The sequence below is a fragment of the Megascapheus bottae genome, chromosome 1, assembly GCF_031878675.1.
Source record: "Megascapheus bottae isolate mThoBot1 chromosome 1, mThoBot2.hap1, whole genome shotgun sequence".
Taxonomy (NCBI): Eukaryota; Metazoa; Chordata; class Mammalia; order Rodentia; family Geomyidae; genus Megascapheus; species Megascapheus bottae.
The window spans coordinates 50061904-50082093 of record NC_143509.1 but is presented as its reverse complement, the minus strand read 5'-3'; the positions used below and the strand labels follow the sequence as shown (position 1 = coordinate 50082093).

The 20190-nt window shown below is 37.8% G+C and overlaps 1 protein-coding gene and 1 pseudogene across 2 annotated transcripts in view; one reads left to right on the top strand and one right to left on the bottom strand.

The window, feature by feature from the left end:
- LOC150069129 (golgin subfamily A member 2-like) overlaps positions 1-11410 on the bottom strand; it is a 38525-nt gene extending 27115 nt beyond the window's left edge. Inside the window, exon 1 of the mRNA XM_090330553.1 lies at positions 8765-11410. Within this exon, the coding sequence (XP_090186679.1) occupies positions 8765-11410 (2646 nt within the window). The remainder of the gene's footprint in view (positions 1-8764) is intronic.
- A 1945-nt stretch (positions 11411-13355) lies between these two features.
- Positions 13356-20190, top strand: part of LOC150069128 (large ribosomal subunit protein uL24-like) — a 50638-nt pseudogene continuing 43803 nt past the window's right edge. Inside the window, exons 1-4 of the transcript XR_016535271.1 lie at positions 13356-13492; positions 13766-13868; positions 16919-16956; positions 18587-18676. The product of XR_016535271.1 is annotated as a large ribosomal subunit protein uL24-like (transcript). The remainder of the gene's footprint in view (positions 13493-13765; positions 13869-16918; positions 16957-18586; positions 18677-20190) is intronic.

Below are 20190 nucleotides of genomic sequence, written 5' to 3'. Positions count from 1 at the left end.
CTGGTCAAGCACAGAGACAACACCCCTGAGTCAGCTTGAAGAAGTCATAGAAGTTGAATCTCCGCCCATCAATCCCCAGTAGACCAAGGGGCCAAAGTCATTTTTGGAAAATGTGACAGGATAAATTAGGGGTATAGAAAAGAGTAAAAATTGTGTTTCTTTTAAAATAAAAACGGGGGATATGTTGGGAGCCAGAGTGGAATCAAACTGTAACTTGACTTGCATCAGACAATGGCTTTATTGTCTTATTGTTTTCTGGCCTTATTCTATGTAAATGACCTGAGATTTACCATATGAATGTAACACCTGGAGGTTCCCTGGGTCTGAAGGAGGGAAGAAGCGGGAGTGAAAAATAAACGGGGCAGTCTTTACCTGGACTGCGGACATCCCGGACCCGGTGTGTCTGTCTCTCTTCTATTTCTTCCTAGTCCTTGCCCCCGATTTCAGGAACCCCAATCTGCGAACCCTGGTTTGCTGCCTGTTGGCCCCGGCAAGGGATTACAGTTACATTCGCTAGGTTGTAGATGCATTGCTTCTTACACATCGATACTTCTCATATTTTTGTCCCCATTTCCCTCCTCCTCCCCCTTCCCAACCATCTTGTCCACCCCCCCCCCTTCCTTAACTAAAGAAAGCTTCTCTCTTGGGTCAGGAGGGTGGCTTAGTGGTAACGTTCTCACCTAGCATGCATGAAGGCCTGGGTTCAATTTCCTGGTACCACATACACAGAAAAAGTTGGAACTGGTAGTGTGGCTCAAGTCATAAAGCTCTACTCTTGAGCAAATGGTGTTCAAGGACCATGCCCAGGCCCAGAATCCAAGCCCCAGTACTGACCAAAAAACTAAAAAAAATAAAAAGCTTGCACACTTTTTTTTTATAAAGCTATCCATTATTCTTTTACATAAGCAAATATTATAAAGTTGAAAGTGTCTAAACTTCCCCTAGTATGGAAGATAATATCCAAGACATAATTCAATCATGTTAGCTTTTCATTTTAAAAAGAACCATATAAAAACCTTATATCTGTGGATAGGCCTTAAACTTAGAAAACAGCTAAGCACAAAAATGGAAGAGAGAATATCATAGCCAAGAAGACTGGAAAATCCATATTTTGTTATATATTGGGGTTATTTCTACATTTCTTGCTATAAAATTTGTCTCTTTAGCTAGCTAAAAGCATCCTACGTAATCAGTGCCTTCTGCTCAAAGATGAAACATTAAAGGTAAAAACTTATTTTTCTTGTAAGTTATATTTTAGTTATATTTTAAAATTAAAAATGAAAGCAAGAAGCAAAATTTTCTGTGATTTTTTCTTTTTTTGCCAATCCCAGGGCTTGAACTCAGGTCCTGAGCACTGTCCTTGGGCTTTCTCAAAGCTAGAGCTCTACCACTTGAGCAACAGCAACACTTCCAGCTTTTTCTATGTAAATGATACTGAGGAATCAAGATCTTTGTGCATGCTAGGCAAGCACTCTACCACAAGGCCAAACTCCCAGTTGTCTGTTTTTTTTTCCTTTGGTTGACACCTTACTCTAGCATTGTGAAGTTTAAAAAAAATTTAAAAAGTGTTTTTTTAAAAAGAGATTATAAAAAGATGTTTTTCTTATAAAGCCATGGAAAGAAGTTCTAAGGACATCAGCTATGTAGAAATAATTATAGGAAACAAAATTGATAAAGGGAAATAATTTATTGTCCTTAAAAATATTCCACTTACATATGGAGAGAAATTGTGTATTAAACAAACTTCAGATTTCTACTTTGCAAGTTCACTGCTTATGATGAGTCTCACAGTATAATATTTTTTAGTTGAAACAATAGAATTCTGTCATCTACCCTTTTTCATTTCAGTGAAAATGTATTAATATTCAAATTTTCCAATCGTATCTTTCTCTTGAATAAAACTCTTATGAGACTTATATATTCATATTGAATATATATTCATATTGAATCAAAAATGAAGTCTAAGGTCACTTATATGACCCAAAGAAATGTGAAATCTATCCATCCTTTTCCTTTTTTCTTTCTTTCTCCTTCTTGCTCTTCATTTCATCCTTCACTCTTCTTTTATTTCTTTATTTCTTCTTCCCTCCTTCCTTTTTTCAGTCTGCATCTTCTTTTCTCTTTTTCTTTCTTCTTCCTTTTCCTTTTCGTTTTATCTGTGTGTCCTGTATTTTTTTTCTGTTTTCCTTTCTTTCTTTCGGTGTGTGTCTTTTTTCAGTCTGCATCTTTCTTCTTTTCTCTTTTTCTTTCTTCTTCCTTCCTTTTCCTTTTTTTATCTGTGTGTCCTGTTGTCTTTTTTTCTTTTTTCCTTTCTTTCTTTTGGTGTGTGTTTGTTTTTCTTCCTTTTTCCTCTGCTTTCACTCTTCCTTTTTCTCTTCCTTTTTTCCCCCACTTTCTGTGTCATTTTTTCTTCTTCCTCTTTTCCTTTCCTTCTGTGTCTGTCTTTCATCTTTCTTCCTTCTTTGCTTTTTCTTTCCTTTCTTCTTTTCTTCCTTTCTTTTGTTTCCTTCTTTTTCTCCCTTCTATTTCATCCTCTCTCATCTTCCTTTCATCCTTTCATTATATTTCCTCTTTCATCCTCTTTTTTCTCATCTTCCTTTCATATTTCATTGCTTTTTCTTTTTTTTCATTTCTTCCTCTTTCTGTATTTTCTTCTTCCTGTCATCTTTTATTTTTCATTTTTTTACTCCTGTTTCTCTTTCATCCTTTCTTTTATTTCTCTTCCTTTCACCTATTTTCCTTTTTTCCTCTATTTCTTTTTCTCTTTTCTTTCAATTCTTTATTCCTTTTTCTTTCATCTCTTTTCCCCTTTCATCCTTTATTCCATTACCTTTCTTCCTTTTTCTCCTTCCTTTCATACTTTATACCTTTTTCTTTCTTTTATTCTTCTTTTCATCTTTTCCTTTTTCCTTTCATCTTTTCCTTTTTCCTTTTTTTTGCTTTCTTCCCCTTTTCTCTTCTTTCATCTTTTATTCCTTTTTCTTTCTTGCTTCCTCTTTTTCATTGTCTCCTTCCTTTCACCCTTTTTTCCTTTTTCCTTTTGTCTTTTTCTTTCTCTCTTCTTCCACCTTTTATTCTCTTCCATCTTTTCTTCCTTTTCCTTTTTTCTTTCCTCTTCCTCTTTTTTCTGTTATTCCTTTAATCCTTTATTCCTTTTACTTTTTCTTTCTTCCTCTTTCTCTCTTCCTTTGTTTTTTCTCTTCATCTTTCATTTTTCTTTCTTTGTTCCTCTTCCTTTCTTCTTTCCTTTATTCATTATTCCTTTTCTTTTTTCCCTTTCTTCCTCTATTTTTTCTTTTCTCTTTTTCCTTTCATCCTTATTCCTTTTTGTTCATTTTTTCTTCCTCTTTATCTTGTTCCTTTCATTATCCTTTTTCTTCCTCTATTATTTTCTTCCTTTTTTTCTTCCTTTCTTTATTCCTCTATTTCTTCCTTTTTCTTTTTCTCTTTCTTCGTCTTTCATCCTTTTTTTATTCTCTTCTTCCTTTTCTTTTTCTTTTTCTTTCTTCATCTATTTCTTCCTCTTGTTTTCTTTTTCTTTTTCTTCTTCCTTTCATCCTTTTCCTTCTTTCCTCTATATCTCTTTTTTTCTTCTTCATCTTTATTCCTTGTTCTTTCCTCTATTTCTTTTGTCCTCTTTCTTTTCTTCCTTTCATCTATTCTTCCTTTATCTTTGTTTTTCTAGGGGGGGGGGCGGGAGGGCTACAGCCCAAGACTACACCTACGGCCATAAGCTTAACTACACCTACGGCCATAAGCTTAAGACCACAGCCCAGCAGAGAGTGGTAAAGCAATGATGCAGATTCATGGGTCAGTCTGACTCCACACTCAGCTCCCAGCATATGCCCCCTGTCTTTCTTTTAAAAGAAGCGAATCCGCCTGTCTTAGGTTGGGTGGATTGCTGACTCTGCCTTACCCGTCATGGGGAACTTCTTCAAATCAAGCTGAAGGCCCTGTCTTAGGTTGGTCAGAGCGGCATCACCTCGTACCCGTCCCTGGCTGCGATTCCTCTCAGGGGAAACTCATTTATCTGGAGTCTGAGTTTATGGAATTGATCTGCAAGGTTTTGTTATTATCTTTTTCGTTCTTCCTTGTTTCTCTTCTTGTTTCTCTTCTTATTTTTTCCTTTTCCTCTCTTTCATCCTTTCATTCTTTATTCCTTTACCTTTCATTTTTCCTTTCTTCCTCTCTTTCTTCCTTTTTTTCTTTCCTTCTCTTTTTCCATCTTTTCTTCCTCTTTCCTCTATTTTTTCCTCCTGTTTCTCTTCTTCCTTTCATCCTTGTTTTCTTTTTCTTCCTCTATTTCTTTCTTCCTGTTTTTCTCTTCCTTTCATCTTTATTCTTTTTTCTTTCTTCCTCTTCTTTCTCATCTTTCATCCTATTCTTTTTTATGTCTTCTTTTTTCTTCCTCTTTTTTGTCTTCTTCCTGTTTTCTTCTTCCTTTCATCTTTCTCCCTTACCTTTTCTTCCTTTTTTGCTTTTTTCTTCTATTTTTTTCTTCCTATTTCTTTCCTCTTTTTCCTTTCATCTTTTTTCTGCTCTTTTCTCTTCCTCTACCTTTTTCTTCCTCATCTTTCATCCTTTTTTCTTTCTTTCTTTTTTCTCTGTATTTATTCTTTCTTCTTCTATTTCTTTGTCTTCTTTTCATTTCTTCCATTTTCTTTCTTTGCTCTTTTTTGTGTGCTTTATTTATTTTCTTTTTTCTGTCTTCATCTATTTCTCTTCATCTTTTCTTCTATTTTCTTTTTCTTCCCATTCCTTTTTATTTTCTGTACTATTTTTCTCATCTTTCATCCTTCTGTTTTTTTCTTTCTTTCTTGTCTCTGTTTTATTTCTTCCTTTCTTTCTCTTCATCTTTTCTTCCATTTTCTTGCTATTTTTTTCCTGTCTGTTTTATGTCTTCTTTTTCCTTTTTTCTTTTTTCTGTCTTCTTCCTCTATTTCTTTCTCTTCATCTTTTCTTCACTATTTTTCTCATCTTTCATCCTTCTATTTTTTTCTTCCTCTTTTTTCTGTCTTCTTCCGCTATTTCTTTTCTCTTCATATTTTCTTCCATTTTCTTTTTTCTCTTTTTTCTTTTTTCTCTTTTTTTTCCTCTTTTTTCTTCCTAATTCTTTTCTCTTTACTATTTTTCTCTCATCTTTCATCTTTCTCTTCTTCATATTTTCTTCCATTTTCTTTTTTTTCTTACTCTACTTTTTTCTTCCTAATTCTTTTCTCTTGTCTTTCATCTTTCTCATATTTCTTTCTCATATTTCTTCCATTTTCTTTTTTCTTTTTCTTACTCTACTTTTTCTTCCTAATTCTTTTCTCTTTACTATTTTTTCTCTCGTCTTTCATCTTTCTCTTCTCTTTACTATTTTTCTCTTCTCTTTCATCTTTCTCATCTTTCTCTTCTTCATATTTTCTTCCAATTTCTTTTTTTCTCTTCTTTCTTACTCTACTTTTTTCTTCCTAATTCTTTTCTCTTTACTATTTTTTCTCGTCTTTCATCTTTCTCGTCTTCATATTTTCTTCCATTTTTTTCTTCTCTTTTTTCTCTTCCTAATTCTTTTCTGTTTACTATTTTTCTCTTTGTCTTTTTCTCTTGTCTTTCATCTTTCATATTTTCTTTTTTCTCTTTTTTTCACTCTTTTTTCTTCCTAATTCTTTTCTCTTTACTATTTTTCTCTTGTCTTTCATCTTTCTCATCTTTCTCTTCTTCATATTTTCTTCCATTTTCTTTACTTTCTTACTCTACTTTTTTCTTCCTAATTCTTTTCTCTTTACTATTTTTTCTTTCATCTTTCTCTTCTTCATATTTTCTTTTTTTTCTCTTTTTTTCTTACTCTACTTTTTTCTTCCTAATTCTTTTCTCTTTACTATTTTTCTCTTGTCTTTCATCTTTCATATTTTCATCTTTCATATTTTCTTCCATTTTCTTTTTTCTCTTTTTTTACTCTACTTTTTTCTTCCTAATTCTTTTCTCTTTGCCATTTTCTCTCATCTTTTATCCTTCTATTTTTTCCTTTCTTGTCTCTTTCTTGTCTCTATGTTTTTTATGTTTTATTTTTTCTGTCTTCCTCCATTTCTTTCTCATCTTTTCTGCCATTTTTTTCCTCCTATTTCTTTTTCTTTTCTCATCTTTCATCCTATTTTTTTTCTTGTCTCTGTGTTTTATTTCTTCTTTCTTCCTCTTTTTTCTGTCTTCCTCTATTTCTTTCTCTTCTTCATATTTTCTTCCATTTTCTTTTTTTGTTTTTTTGTTATTTTTCTTCCTCTACTTTTCTCTTGTCTTTCTATTTTTTGGGGTTTTTTTTTGTTTTTTTGTTTTTTTTCTTCCTCTACTTTTCTCTTGTCTTTCTATTTTTTTCTTGTCTCTATGCTTTATTTCCTCTTTCTTCCTCTTTTCTCTGCCTTCTTCCTCTATTTCTTTCTCTTCATCTTTTCTTCCATTCTTTTTTTTGCTTTTTTCTTCCTATTTCTTTTTTTACTGTTTTTCTCATCTTTCATCCTTCTATTGTTTCTATTTCTTTCTCTTCATATTTTCTTCCATTTTTTTCTCTTTTTTTCTTCTACTTTTTTCTTCCTAATTCTTTACTATTTTTTCTCGTCTTTTATTCTTCTATTCTTTCTTGTCTCTTTCTCGTCTCTTTCTCTTTTATCCTATTTTTTCTTTCTTTCTTGTCTCTATGTGGTTTATTTCTACTTTCTTTTTTCATCTTTTCTCCCATTTTCTTTTTTTGCTATTTTTTCTGCCTGTTTCCTTTTTCTGCCTATATTTTTTCTTGTCTTTCATCCTGCTATTTTTTCTTTCTTGTTTCTATGTGTTTTATTTTTTCTTTCTTTCTTCCTCTTTTTTTCTGTCTTCTTCCTCTATTTTCTCTTTATTTTCTTTTTTTCTTTTGTTTTCTTCCTTTTTCTTCCTATTTCTTTTTCTTTTCTTTACTATTTTTTCTTTTTCTTCCTATTTCTTTTTCTTTTCTTTACTATCTTTTTTTCCATTTTCTATTTTTGTTCTTTTTCTCTTTTTTCTTCCTATTTCTTTTTCTTTAATATTTTTACTCATCTTTCATCCTATTTTATTCTTTCTTGTCTCTATGTGTTTTAATTCTTTTTTCTTCCTCTTTTTTCTGCTATTTTTAGTTCCTATTTTCTTTTCTTGTCTTTCATATTTCTATTTTTTCTTTCTTGTCTCTGTGTTTTCTTTTTTTCTTTCTTCCTCTATTTTCTGTCTTCCTCTATTTCTTTCATTTCATCTTTTCTTCCATTTTCTTTTTTGCTTTTTTCTTCCTATTTCTTTTTTAGTATTTTTTCTTGTCTTTCTTGTCTCTATGTGTTTTCTTTCTTCAGTCCTCTTTTTTATTTCTTTTTTAGTATTTTTTCTTGTCTTGTCTCTATGTGTTTTCTTTCTTCATTCCTCTTTTTTCTGTCTTCATCTTTTCTTCCATTTTCTTTTTTTGCTCTTTTCTTTTTTCTTCCTATTTCTTTTTCTTTTCTTTAATATTCTTCCTCTATTTCTTTCTCTTCATCTTTTCTTCCATTTTCTTTTGTTGCTCTTTTCTTTTTTCTTCCTATTTCTTTAATATTTTTTCTTATCCTTCATCCTTCTATTTTTTCTTTCTTGTCTGTTTTATTTCTTCTTTTTCTTCCTCTTTTTTTCTGTGTTCTTCCTCTCTCTTCATCTTTTCTTCAATTTTTTTGCTCTTTTTTCTTCCTATTTCTTTTTTTCTTTACTATTATTCTTTCATCCTATTTTTTTCTTTCTTTGTCTCTATGTTTTTTCTTTCTTCCATTTTTCTGTCTTCTATTTCATCTTTTCTTCATTTTTCTTTTTTCTTTATTTCATCTTTTCTTCCATTTTCTTTTATTGCTTTTTTCTTCCTCCTTTTTCTTCCTATTTCTTTTTCTTTCTATACTATTTTTTATTGTCTTTCATCCTATTTTTTCTCTTTGTGTTTTCTTTCTTTCTGCTTCTATTTCTCTTCATATTTTCTTCCATTTTTTGCTCTTTTTTCTTCCTCTTTTTTCTTCCTATTTCTTTTTTCCTCTACTATTTTTCTCGTCTTTCAACCTATTTTTTTCTTGTCTGTGTGTTTTATTTCTTTCTTCCTTTTTCTCTCTTCTTCCTCTCCTTTTTTCATCTTTTCTTCCTTTCTCTTTTTTGCTTTCTCTATTTTTTCTTCCTATTTTTTTCTCTTTCATTCTTCTTCCTTTTTCTTTTATTTTTTCTTTCTTTTTCGCTTTATCCTTTCCTTTTTCATCTTTATTTTTTCTTTTTTTCTTCTTCTCTTCCTTCCTTCCATTTTTTCTCTTCCTTTCTCTTCCTTCTTTTCTTTTGTTCCTTCCTTCCTTCCTTCCTTCCTTCCTTCCTTCCTCTTTTTTTTCTTAACTTTTCTTAAGTTTTCTTTTTCATTGGTCTTTCACTTTGGTCCTATCACTCGAGTTTAGTACTGTCCCTTAAGTCACACCTTCTCAATTTCTCTTGTCTTACATCATCTCTTTCCATGTTGTTACACATTCCCTTTTTTACTTCGTCATTTTAAGTTGGAGCCTCACACCTGTTCTGTACAGTTTACCCATGTCTATAGCCTTCCTTGTTGTTCTTTTGTGATTATTCTATATACTAACAATAACATATACTCCTTCCCTGGCAACCAATGGAGAAGTGTCTAGAATTTTGGACCACCTACCATCCATTTATATCAATGCTTGAAAGAATATTATCCAGATATTTACTTCTCCTGGTGGTGGCTCCAAATCTTTAGTTATTATTTCATATTTACCATTTGCCTCAGTTTAAAGAAGAAAGAGGCAGAGTGCTCATTGCCTGAGCCTGAAAGCGCTTGGTCGTTCTGGACATTAGGAAGCAGTGGCACGATATGCCCTGTGGTAGGAGCCTCTAGGGGGCCAGGCATCTCAGCCTCTACCTGGGCAGGTTCAATATCATCTTCAAGTGACACTTCCTCAAACTCTTTCTTCTCCTCTGGAGAAGTCTTCTCAGGTCCAGTCTTCTCTGGACCTGAGTATTCTGAAGTAGTTTCAGCAGCAAGGCTTTTGGTTTCTACTGGCATCTTGCTCCGGCAATCTGTGCTTTCACCTGCAAGGCGCATCAGAAGCTCCTGCAGCTCCTCCTTCTTCTCCCTCTTTTCCTGGGAAAGTTGGTCGACATATTCATCTTTTTCCCGGTACAGTTCATCCAGGACTTCCATCTGTTCTTTAGAGAGAACTATGGATTCTTCAATGGTGCTGATACGCTCTATCAGCTGGTTGCTCTGATGCTGTAACTCTTCCAGTTGACTCTGGAAGTCTATCTTGTCAGGCTGGTCATGGATGAAGCAGACTTTTAGCTTTTTGTGTTCCTGTGTATCTTTCTTCCTGTTCCAAGACACACCACGGCCCCAGCTCTTGGGGAACAGGGCCTGGCACTTGATCTTTGTCTGGAACTGGGATGCCAGATTGTCCAGGCATGAGCAGCGGGCCTGCTGCTCCTGCAGCTGCTTGTTCAGTCTTAATTTTATTGATTCAGCAGCTGCTAGTGCGTTCAAATAAAAATCACCGATGGCTTGTGGGTTGTCATCATCTTCCGGGTAGGTTATATCTGGTGGAGTTGCCTCCTCACCCTTTTCTTTGTTGCTTACTCCTTCTTCACCTTCCCCGGAATAAGCTAGCAAGCTCAGTTGAGCCCGCAGCTTCTCCTTCTGTTGTCTAGTTGTTTCCAGGCACTTCAGAGTGTCCTGTAAATTTTGAGTTACCATTTGATCTTTCAACTTGCTTTGCACCTGCTCCTTCTTCAGCTGCTCCAGCAACACGGTCTGCTTTAGCACATGCTGCTGCAGCGCCTCCTTTTCTAAGGTCAGCTCCTGATTGGAGGCCACGTGCTGATCGCAGGTGGCTCTGAGCTCCTGTAGCTGGGCTAGGAACTGGTCATGCAGCTCCTGCAGATTTTGAGCCATTTGGCTCTTGGTTTCAGCTACCTCTTTCCACTCTTCTATCTTTTGTTGCTGCTCCAGCTTCTCCTGCTGCTCCAAGTACAGGACTCTGGTGAGTTCCTCCTTCTCACCGGTCAGCTGGTGGCAGGCAGCCTGTAGCTGGGCCAGCTTGTATTTCAGGTCTTTGTTGCGTGCATGTGTGCAGCTCGATGTCTCAAGGATGTTGTGATGATCCTCATCCAGCTTCCGCAGCCGTTCCTGCTGCTCCATGTTCTGGAGAGCGAGGCGCTGGTTTTCCTGTAACTGGTTGTTAAGTTGTTCCTCCAAATTCTTTAATTCTTTCTGCAACTGGCAGGCCTGGGCCTGCAGCTGCTGCACAACCTGTGATGGTTCTGCAGGGGGCTGCTGCTCTGCCAGCTGCTTCCTCAGTTCTGAGAGGTTGTTCTCTAGCTCCGCTACCTCACACAACTTTTGCTCTCTCTCTTCTGTCATTTGGTTTATCTTCTCAGAGAGCTGTTGGACCTTCTCTGCCCATGTGGACTTCTCCACCCTCAGGTCCTCTGCCAACTTGTCTCTCTCCCACTTTAATGTGGTCACCAGACTTTTCAAATTGTCTAGTTGTCTTTTCATTGCTGCCCGTTCCAGCAATGCATGCTGGAATTGATTAATTCTGCGTTTCATGTTGGCTGTTTGTGTCGAGAGCACTTCCACTCTTTCCTGAAACTCGGTGTTCTCTCTTGCCAATTTGTTATAGCTTCTGATCTTTTCCAGGAAGTGAACCTTCAAGTTAGTCAGGTCTTCGGTAAGTTGTTGATTCTTTTTTTCGGTCTTGTTCTGCTTGGTGGTGACTGCAGACAATGCAGTCTCTAGCTCTAACATGCGTTGCTGTGAAGCCCGCAGATGACTGGTGTGGCCTTCACGTTCCATTTCGCTCTCAGCTACGTGTGGCATGTGAGAAAGGGTAGATTTTATATCACCTTCATTTGAAATCAGCATTTCTATTGCTATCTTATGGACTTCCAGCTCTTCTTTCAGTGCTTCTTGCACGTGAGCGTTCTTCTCATTCTCTTTGTCATGTTGATCTTGAAGGTCTTTCCTTTCTTGCCTCAGTAATTCAGCCTCGCTCCAGAGCAGTTGGTTTTTTCTCTTGGTGGCATACAAGGAAAACTGGAGGCGTTGGCAGTTACTCTCCAGATCGTCAGTAGCGCTGAGATCCATAACACTCCTGTACCTGTCAGCTCTGACTGTGCCTGAAGGCAGGGGAGGCTCAGGGACAGCATGCTCTTCTGCTGTACTCTCACCTGAATTACAATCCCCAATGGTGTTTGTCTTGGGACTTCCTCCATTTTTGGTCTTCTTCTTTCTTTTGAAGTATTTTGAAGATCTATCAGAGCAATTCTGCTGGAATTCTTGCACTAGTGTCTTTCCTGCAGCTTTTTCATTTTGTCGTGCTTGTTCAGTCTTCCCAGCTCTGGGACGGGAAAGATGGTTGGGCCACATTCCCAGGCTTTTTAAAAGTTCTAACAACTAACTCTAACTCTATTTCCTATGTCTTTTTCCTAATCACTAAAAACTAACTCAATTACCTATGTCTCTTTCCGCCCAAATCACCTCAATTCTCTCCAACTCTCTCACTCACCACGCAGCCACCTCTACCCTCTCCAATTGCTGTGGTGTAAGTCCACAGAGCAAATTCCGGTGCTATATAAGCAGCATGGGATGTGGGTGTGGCCCGACTCTTGAATCCCATTGGTCAGACAGAAACATGAAATAGTAGGGGGTGTGGCCTGACTTGTGATCCAGGCAGAATGGGTGGAGTCATGATGACAGCTGCTCCTGCAGTCCCATTCCCATCTAACCTTGTCCAGTTTGGTTGGGGGGGGGCAAGTGTGGGACCCACTTTAGCTGGATAGGTACCCAATTTTACACACAGCTATGGCCACCAGAGTTTCCCCCAGGCTTTCCATTGTCCTTCAGGAAGAGGCATCAAGAAACACAGCTCTCTGCCCATGTACCACTCCATACTGAAGTAGCTCTATTTTTCTAACCTTATTTGCTGACACTTGTATTCTGATGAGGGAATCACAGATTCATAATGTTTTTTTAAATTTTTGTGGGTCATAGGACTTGAACTTTGAGCCTGGGCACTGTCCCAAGCTCTTCAGCTCAAGACTACCACCCCACCCCTTGAGCCATAGCCCCACTTCCCCTTTCTAGTGATTAATTGGAGATGAGTCTGGTGTTCTTTAGTGCCAAGGCTGGCTTTGAAGCTTGATCCTCAAGTCTCAGCTTCCTGAGTAGGTAGGGTTACAGGTGTGAGCCACAACGCCCGGCTAGTTCCGTTCTTGATATATCCTGCTCTTCCAATTCCAGAGAGACTGGAGGGCTCAGGGACCTCCCGAGTCCAGGCTCCTCTCCACAAGTATTGGGGTTGGCTCCTGGAGGCCATGCCTAGCACAGCATCTGTTCTACACACTCTGGCTGATGATCTCAGAGGAATCAAAGGCAATCGCGGGAGAAAGGAGAATGTCCGAGAAAGTCCATGCTGCTCCCACCCAAGAGGATGTGAAATCCAAACGTGTACAAAAAGAATAGCTTGCACATGACTGAAAACTTCGGCTAGACAAGCGGTCAACAACCCAGCCACCTCCAAGTGATGTGTCTAGAATCTAGGTTCTGGGGCAGCCCTTTACTACTATAGAGCCTTTGGACATCTATTTCCGCCCAGAAGTGCTTGCATGCCCTTCAGAGCTTGGCTGAAGTGATTAGTGAGTTCATTGGGTATGGCCAGCTTTTCCTTCTCATGACCAGCTCTTTGAGGTTCTCTGCCCAAGCCACTGCTTTGGATCAAGGCATGGTCTCCAGAAGGCCACTGTGAAATACTTGTTGCAGGGATTCAGGGATAGCAGTGACTCCTTAGTCCCTCAACTAAGCTGGAAGCTGGTCTTGAGCCCTTAGAAAAAGAATGATTTGAGTGGGGCCCAGTCAGTTCCCGGCTCTTGTGTTCGCATCACAGTTGCTCGGGAGGCGGCTGCCAGCTTGAATTCCCTGAGCCTCAGGTCTGCAGGTGCGGATCTCCCTGGCCTCAGCACCCAGGAACCCACTGTTCCTCTAGCCACTTCCATTCCGGAAGCTGTGATGAGCTCCCTCATTATAACATACACGTTATCAACGAAAATGTGTAGAAACATACGTTTATATAGCTTTCAGAAATCCCAGATAAACTCAAGAAAGAGTAAATGTAAAGAAGAATCAGAAAACTGCAGACACAAACAAGGAAGGGATGGGGGCAGGAGCTTAAGATACTCCAGGAGAGTTACTCGCACCCCTCCCCTTGGTGCGCTCGAGCTGCTCCCCTTGGGCCAGGAGCCCATGCGATGCCAGTTCCAGCACCAGCCTCACCAACCCCCCCTCCCCCAGCGCTCTGAACCGGATGGCTGGCTAGCGCTGGTGGTAAGAGCGAGCTGGGGCCCAGCCTGGACACAGCGGCCTTACTGACTCCTCAGCCCTTTGAGCTGCTGGACCAGGGGCACTCATCTGCCTGCACCTGGCTAGGCCTCACTGCTCCCGTGTGGCTTTCAGGTGGGTCACCTGCAGTGCCAGAAGAAGTTTCCTGTCCATTCCTGTCCAAAGTCAGATCATCCTGCTAAGACATTTCGCGTTAGCTACTCAGCTTTGGTTTTGGATGGTGATATCTGAGATAGGGTCTTGAAAAGTTTCCTACCCTAGAGGCCTCCCAAACTTGATCTTTCCTCTCTCCATTTCCCGAGTAGCTAGGAACTACCTGTGTAGTTCCTGACCTGTGGTCATTCATTAATTTTTATAACTGTGTGTATCTCTACATCTTTTTCATAGGTGAATGCCTGTAAAACCTAATTGGAAATGGTGGTATTAAATCTTGAAGTCTTGTTGGCTCTACTGAAGAAAAAGTTTGATTTTCAGAACCCTTCCAACATGGGTGAGTGAAGAATAAAGTCAAGTTTTATTTAAAAAAAACAATAAAATCCATTCCATCTCCATCTGCCACTGGAGATTTAGTTACTAGTTACCAGATTTGAAGTCCAAGGGGGGCAAATTCCTGGTTTGCATATACCAGACAGATCTGGTTACTCAATCTAGTATGCCAAATAAAGAGAAAAGTAATGGTGAAGGTCAGAGAAAGGAAACTTAATGAGGCATGGGGACACTATGGGAAGAGAAGAGATGTGATTTCCAAATTTCCAACTACTTTCATTACACAGACATTTGCAGGGAGGAATACAGGCTCACTAAACAGTTTCAGTCAAGAGGTATCCTAGGGGTCAGAGGTGCCAGTGACAGCTACTCTGATTGCTCCCAGTCTCTTTATTGGTCAGACAAAGGCTTTGTGACACTATGACTCATGGCTGTCTGGTTGGGGTTGGGAGGTACTTTGTCTTTTCCTTTCTTTCTTTCTTTCTTTCTTTCTTTTTTTATTTCTTTCTTTCTTTTCTTTCTTTCTTTCTTTTTCTTTCCTTCTCTTCCTCCTCCTCCTCCTTCTTTTTACCTTTTTTTTTTTGCCAGTCGTGGGGCTTGAACTCAGGGCCTGAGCACTGTCCTTGGACTTTTTCTCAAGGCTAGAGCTCTACCACTTGAGCCAGAGAACCACTACCAGCTTTTTTCTATGCATGTGGTACTGAGGAATCAAACCTGGGTCTTAAACCTGGGTCTTCGTGCATGATAGCCAAGCACTCTACTGCAAGGCCAAACTCCCGCCCTCCCCTCTTTTTATTGGTCCTCGGGCTTGATTTCAGGTCTGTGTGATGTCCCTGCAGTCGTCAGCTCAAGACTAGCGCTCTACTACTTGAGCCACAGTGCCACTTCTGGTTTTCTGGTGGTTAATTGGAGATAAGAGTCTCATGCACTTTCCTGCCTGGGCTGGCTTTGAACTGAGATCCTAAGATCTCAGAGTAGCAAGGATTACAGGCATAAGCCACCAACGTCTGCTTAGGTACGTTTTCTTTTCCTTATCTACTTTTCAGTCTTGTTCTTCCTGATTCCAAGAGTCAGAGCTGGGATGGCAAGCTTTCAATTCACTCATGGACCTAAGTCAGAAGCCAGTATTTCTGGATAAAAACAGCTGTTGAGTATTGTAATGCCCAAGTCTCAGGACGACCACCAAGGAGACCATGGAGAGACAGATGTTCTGAAATGCTAAAGCAAGGCTTTATTCAGGCGGACTCCCAGGCCTTGTCCTAAGCACCCAGTGGGAGCTTAGGAGGAGACCATGAGCTGAATTTTTACAGGGCTTTTAAAGGCAAAGACCACAGATTTACAACAACACAGCAATCAGCTATTGGAGTGAGATAAGGTAGGAGTTAGGGACATTTCAGGGCAGTGGAAGCTAACGGTAGGTTCCCATGCCAGTAGAGTCCTAATTAGCTGTCTGAGGGTAGTTTTATGGCTTTAGAAAACAAATGCCATCCCTTGAATTTACATGAGTTCTGGTTAATTTTAACATAGATAGGTCAGTTCCTGGGACTTTAATGGCACCACAATTCAGTTTCTTTAATTTATGTATAGTTTATATAAACAGCAAGATAGTTACTGCCTCAGAATGGGGGTGCTTTTTAGCCCCTCAAGTACCTGCTCTTTATAATATCAATTTGTATTAAATAATGACTATTCTCTTGTGCGATGTATTGAGAGCTTAAATGTTTCTCTTGGCACACATTCATGCTAAAACCCTCACAGTTATTTAAAAGCATTAAAAGCCTATTCCATTCCATTTGAGTATCCTAATGGATTATTAACTATGAAGTGGAAAAACAGTTTTGTTTTTCTCTTCCAGAAGAGATGAGACTCTGAAATCTCATGGAATAGTTAGTATTTCATTTTAGTAAATGTTTTTGGTTTTAAGAGAAGGTCTGGGTAGTTTATTATATCCAACACTAAATGTTATTTATTTACTTATGTACTAGGGATTGGACTCTGGTCCTTGCCAATAGATACTAAGAAAGCTTGAGCATACTGACATATATTCCAGTCTTAATATTTTCTTTTAACAAACACTTTGTCCTGTAAAGACAAAGGTTTAAAAAATACTTCACATGTTGCCCTGTGTATTCACCAAACCCAAAGAATTCAATTGAAAAGTGGTTCCCTTAGCTGTCATAATTGGTGAATTTTCTAGTGGAGGAATGACTTGGTACACACTTGTAATCTCAACTTGTGAGGGAGGAGAATGGTGATTTTGAGACCAGACTGGGTAAAGTTAATAAGACCCTATTTCAGAGAGAGGAAAAATAAAGAACCCAACTAAACCAAAGATAATTTCCATCTCCAAATCTTAATACTTAAAAATAATGTTCAAAATTATAAATAAGACTTTTTCATTGGAGAAGTGAAATTGTAAAAAGAAAAATTCAGCCAGATACAGATGGCTTATGCCTGTAATGCTAGCTACTCAGGAGGTTAAGATATGAGGATTGGAGTTCAAAGCCAGCTTGGGTAGAACAGTCCCTATGGGACTCTTATCTCTAGTTGATCACTCAAAAATCAGAAGAGCTGTGGCTCAAAGTGGTAGAGTGCTAACCTTGAGTAAAAAGAGCTCAGGGACGACACATAAACTCTTGAGTTCAAGCCCCATTTCCAACAACAACAAAAATTCAAGCCACAGTATAAAATTTAGAGAACTGCTACTACTATTTTGGGAATTTTTTAAACCTTCATTGACTTATATCTAAAATTGCTACTACTATTTTAGGAAATTTTCTATCTTCATTGAACTACATGTAGAATTTGTATCTTTTTATAACATTTAATATTGCTTCCTGGATTTCACTATGTCAGTAAAAATGTAGTTGTTTCTTTTCAAATAAAAGTATATCTTGGAGTTAGGATTTATCTGAGACACTGTGCTCAGACAATGGGCAGGTAATTTCAAATTACATGGAAAAAAAGCCCTTGCCACATAAAATTCTAAGTATATTTTCTGAAGTGGATATTATTTTCAATGCACATTTTTCACCTGACAAATATTTCTTGCAGGTGTTGGACTGGCTCACAAACTGGGAGAACCAAATCAGGTGAGAGTGAGACCCACTTAAATGTTCAATTTTACTATTACAAGGCAGTTTCTTTTTGACATAATGTTATGAAAATCATTAATATTCCAAGTGAATTCTCCAGTCCTATTGAAGAAACAATAATTTGCTAAGGAAAAAAGAGTAGATTATACTTAAAAATGAAAACTATGAAATTATACTTAGATTATACTTAAATTATTCTTAAACTATGAATTATACTTAAAAATGAAACTATGCCTGATGTGGTCATATTAATTACCCAGCAAGGAGGCCTTGGGTCAACTAAAGTTCTCCGAAAGTCTTATTGATACTCTTTTTTCCTCATTTTGCTCCAAATTCTGCATGGCTTCAGCCAATGAGACATAAAAGAGTGGAATTACTCTGCTTCAAGCAATGGGTTTGGAGAAATCGCAATGTTGCCCTCTTGACAGGGAGCCCACGTGAACTCTGTGCTCTTCAATCTTTCATATTCTATAAAATGCATTTAAAATATATTGAATTACAGGATTGCCAGCCTCCTTCAAATAGTTTGGATGCTAATATATTATTCTGTCATTTGGGAAAAGAAATGATGACTGTCCTTGTGTCTTTGAACATCAACGCTAGGAAGACATGGAGTAGTTCAGGCTGAGCACTGTCTTGGTGGAATTAGCTCTTCAGGGGGTAATGAGACATTGTTAAAAATTAAGATGTTTGAAGTCAAGCCCTGGTAGCTTACCCATAAGCTAAGGTAGTCTTACTGTTAGACTAGATTCTTAGGAGGAGGAACCCTGGAGGACTGTGATTTGAAGCAAGCCTGGACAGAAGTGTTGTGAAATTCCATCCCTCAAATGATTATTTGCTGATTAGCAAACCTGGGCTGAAAGCATGCCTAACGTGGCAGTGTTGCAGAAACAAGCTGAGCAAACTGAGTGCACAGCCCAGAACTACCAAATTAAAGAAAAGAAAGAAAATTAAAATAGCTGAGCTAACCTAGGCATGGATGACTCCCACCTGTAATCCTAGCTATTCAGGAGGCTGAGACCTGAAGATATCCAGCCCAGTAAGGAAAGTCTATGAGATTCTTATCTCGAATTAACTACTAGAAAACCAGAAGTGGTCCTGAAGCTCAAAGTGGTAGAGCACTAGCTTTGAGCTGAGGACCAGAGTTCAAGCCCCATAATTGACAAAAAACAAAAAGATAATTGAATTCTTGGTGGAAAATACAGACTTGAAATATTTCTCGTTTTCTGTTCAAAAGAGAAAATTTGTGAGGAGATCCAAGCATTCACACATTTCTCTAATTTCCTTTAAAAGAACTGTTACCTACTGTTTCTTGTACAAGAAATGAAATCTTATCCAATCTGCCCACCTTTACTGGATCTTTATTAATTTACACACAGACTTTGACTTCTTTTGTCAAAACCTTGTTTCTTTTTTTATAATTTCTGATCAATTCATGTAATTTTTCCAGCTATTCTGGAAATTCATTTTTCTATGTTATTATTTTTGTTTATTTTCCCTTAATTCTTTTTTTTTTACCTTTGCCCTCTATTTCTCCCATCTTTCCTCCTTTTTTCTCCTTTTTCACTAACAGAGAATAGAACCCAAGTTATGGAAGACTGATTTCCATTTAATTTGTTTTTATCAGTTAGAAAAACAAGAACATTTCCTGGAGGCCAACGATGCTGAATATCCTATGTTGTGGATGGGCTATCCTTATCCCATTCAAACAAATGAGGTAAGCTTGCATTTCAAATTTTAAAATTGGACTTCTGAGAAATTATTTCTGCAATTACTTCCAAGATGGAAGAAATAAGGTGACAAGTTGTAGTCTTCATGTGGTAATAGCAAGAAGATCCTGAGTGAAGGCCAGCCCACAAAAAATTAGTGAGACTAAATCCCAAAACAAAGATATAAAAGAGAGGGCTGGACTGAATTCATATTTTAGTGTCACCAAAAAAAAAAAAGAAATTGTTCTTGGAACAGTGTTTGGACCTATCTGTTTCATCCTATAAGGACAGAGTAGGTGCTATTTATGCGAAACAGGTCCTCCTGAGACATTAAATCTACTAACTCCTTGATATTAGTTTCCCAATAATAAATTTATCTTGTTTATGAATTAAAAAAGAACCCAGAGGGCTGAAAGATATATCTTATGATAGAGTGCTTACCTGGCAGGGAAGAGGCCCTAGGTTCAATCACCAGTAAAACCAAGAGACATGAATGAAGTATACATCCCAGCTTTCAAGTCCCTAGTCCAGTAGTGACACATGCCCTTTCTAGAGATGTCTACTTGCCAGAAGTAGTCATGGGCTGCCGCCAACCAGACAAGTCAGACTGGTTTAAAAAACAAAATAAAAAACAACAAAAAATACACTAAATATAAACCACACCCTCTACCGAAGTGAATACTTTGATCTTGACTAAAAAAATAAATGTAAACAAAAGAAAACACATTAAGCTATACTAATCCCTTTCTTAAAGAAAAGGCCTTCTGGAAAATGCTAACTAGTCTTTACATTGTGGGTTGAGAAGAGCTCTCAATATTTTTGCTTTTTTTATATATATTTTTTATTCTTTTTTAAAATTTTTTTTGCCAGTCCTGGGCTTGAGCTCAGGGCCTGAGCACGGTCCTTGGATTTTCTCAAGGCTAGAGCTCTACCACTTGAGCCTCAGAACCACTTCTGGCTTTTTTCTATGTATGTGGTACTGAGGAATTGAACCCGGGTCTTTGTACATGCTAGGCAAGCACTCTACCACTAGGCCAAACTCCCAGTCCCTCTCATATATTTTTTATTGTAATTAATAGAAGGGTTACATTATATTCATCAGATAGAAGGTACATTACTTCAAAACAATGGTACCCTTTCTCATGTCTTGGTCCCCATTTCCCTCCCCCCATCCCCACCCCTCATCTTATTTTCCCCCCTTCTCTATCCTATTCCAAATAACCAAATAAGCATATATACAATATATCAGATAACAAGGTAAAATACTGTAACAATATGAGATAACCAAGCAAAACCAGCAAAAGAAGTGAGAGATAACATAGTACATTAAGGACAACAATCACTCATTATATGGCTTTAGTTTCTATATCCTGGAGGTCCTTTCATTTAGTGTCATACTGTATGGCCTTATATATCTAGGTTTTGCTCTATTGTAAATCTCTGCTAGGAGAACCCAAGGTTTCTACTGATTAAGACAAATGAGGGTATTTATACACAATGGAATTCTATGCTGGTGTCAGAA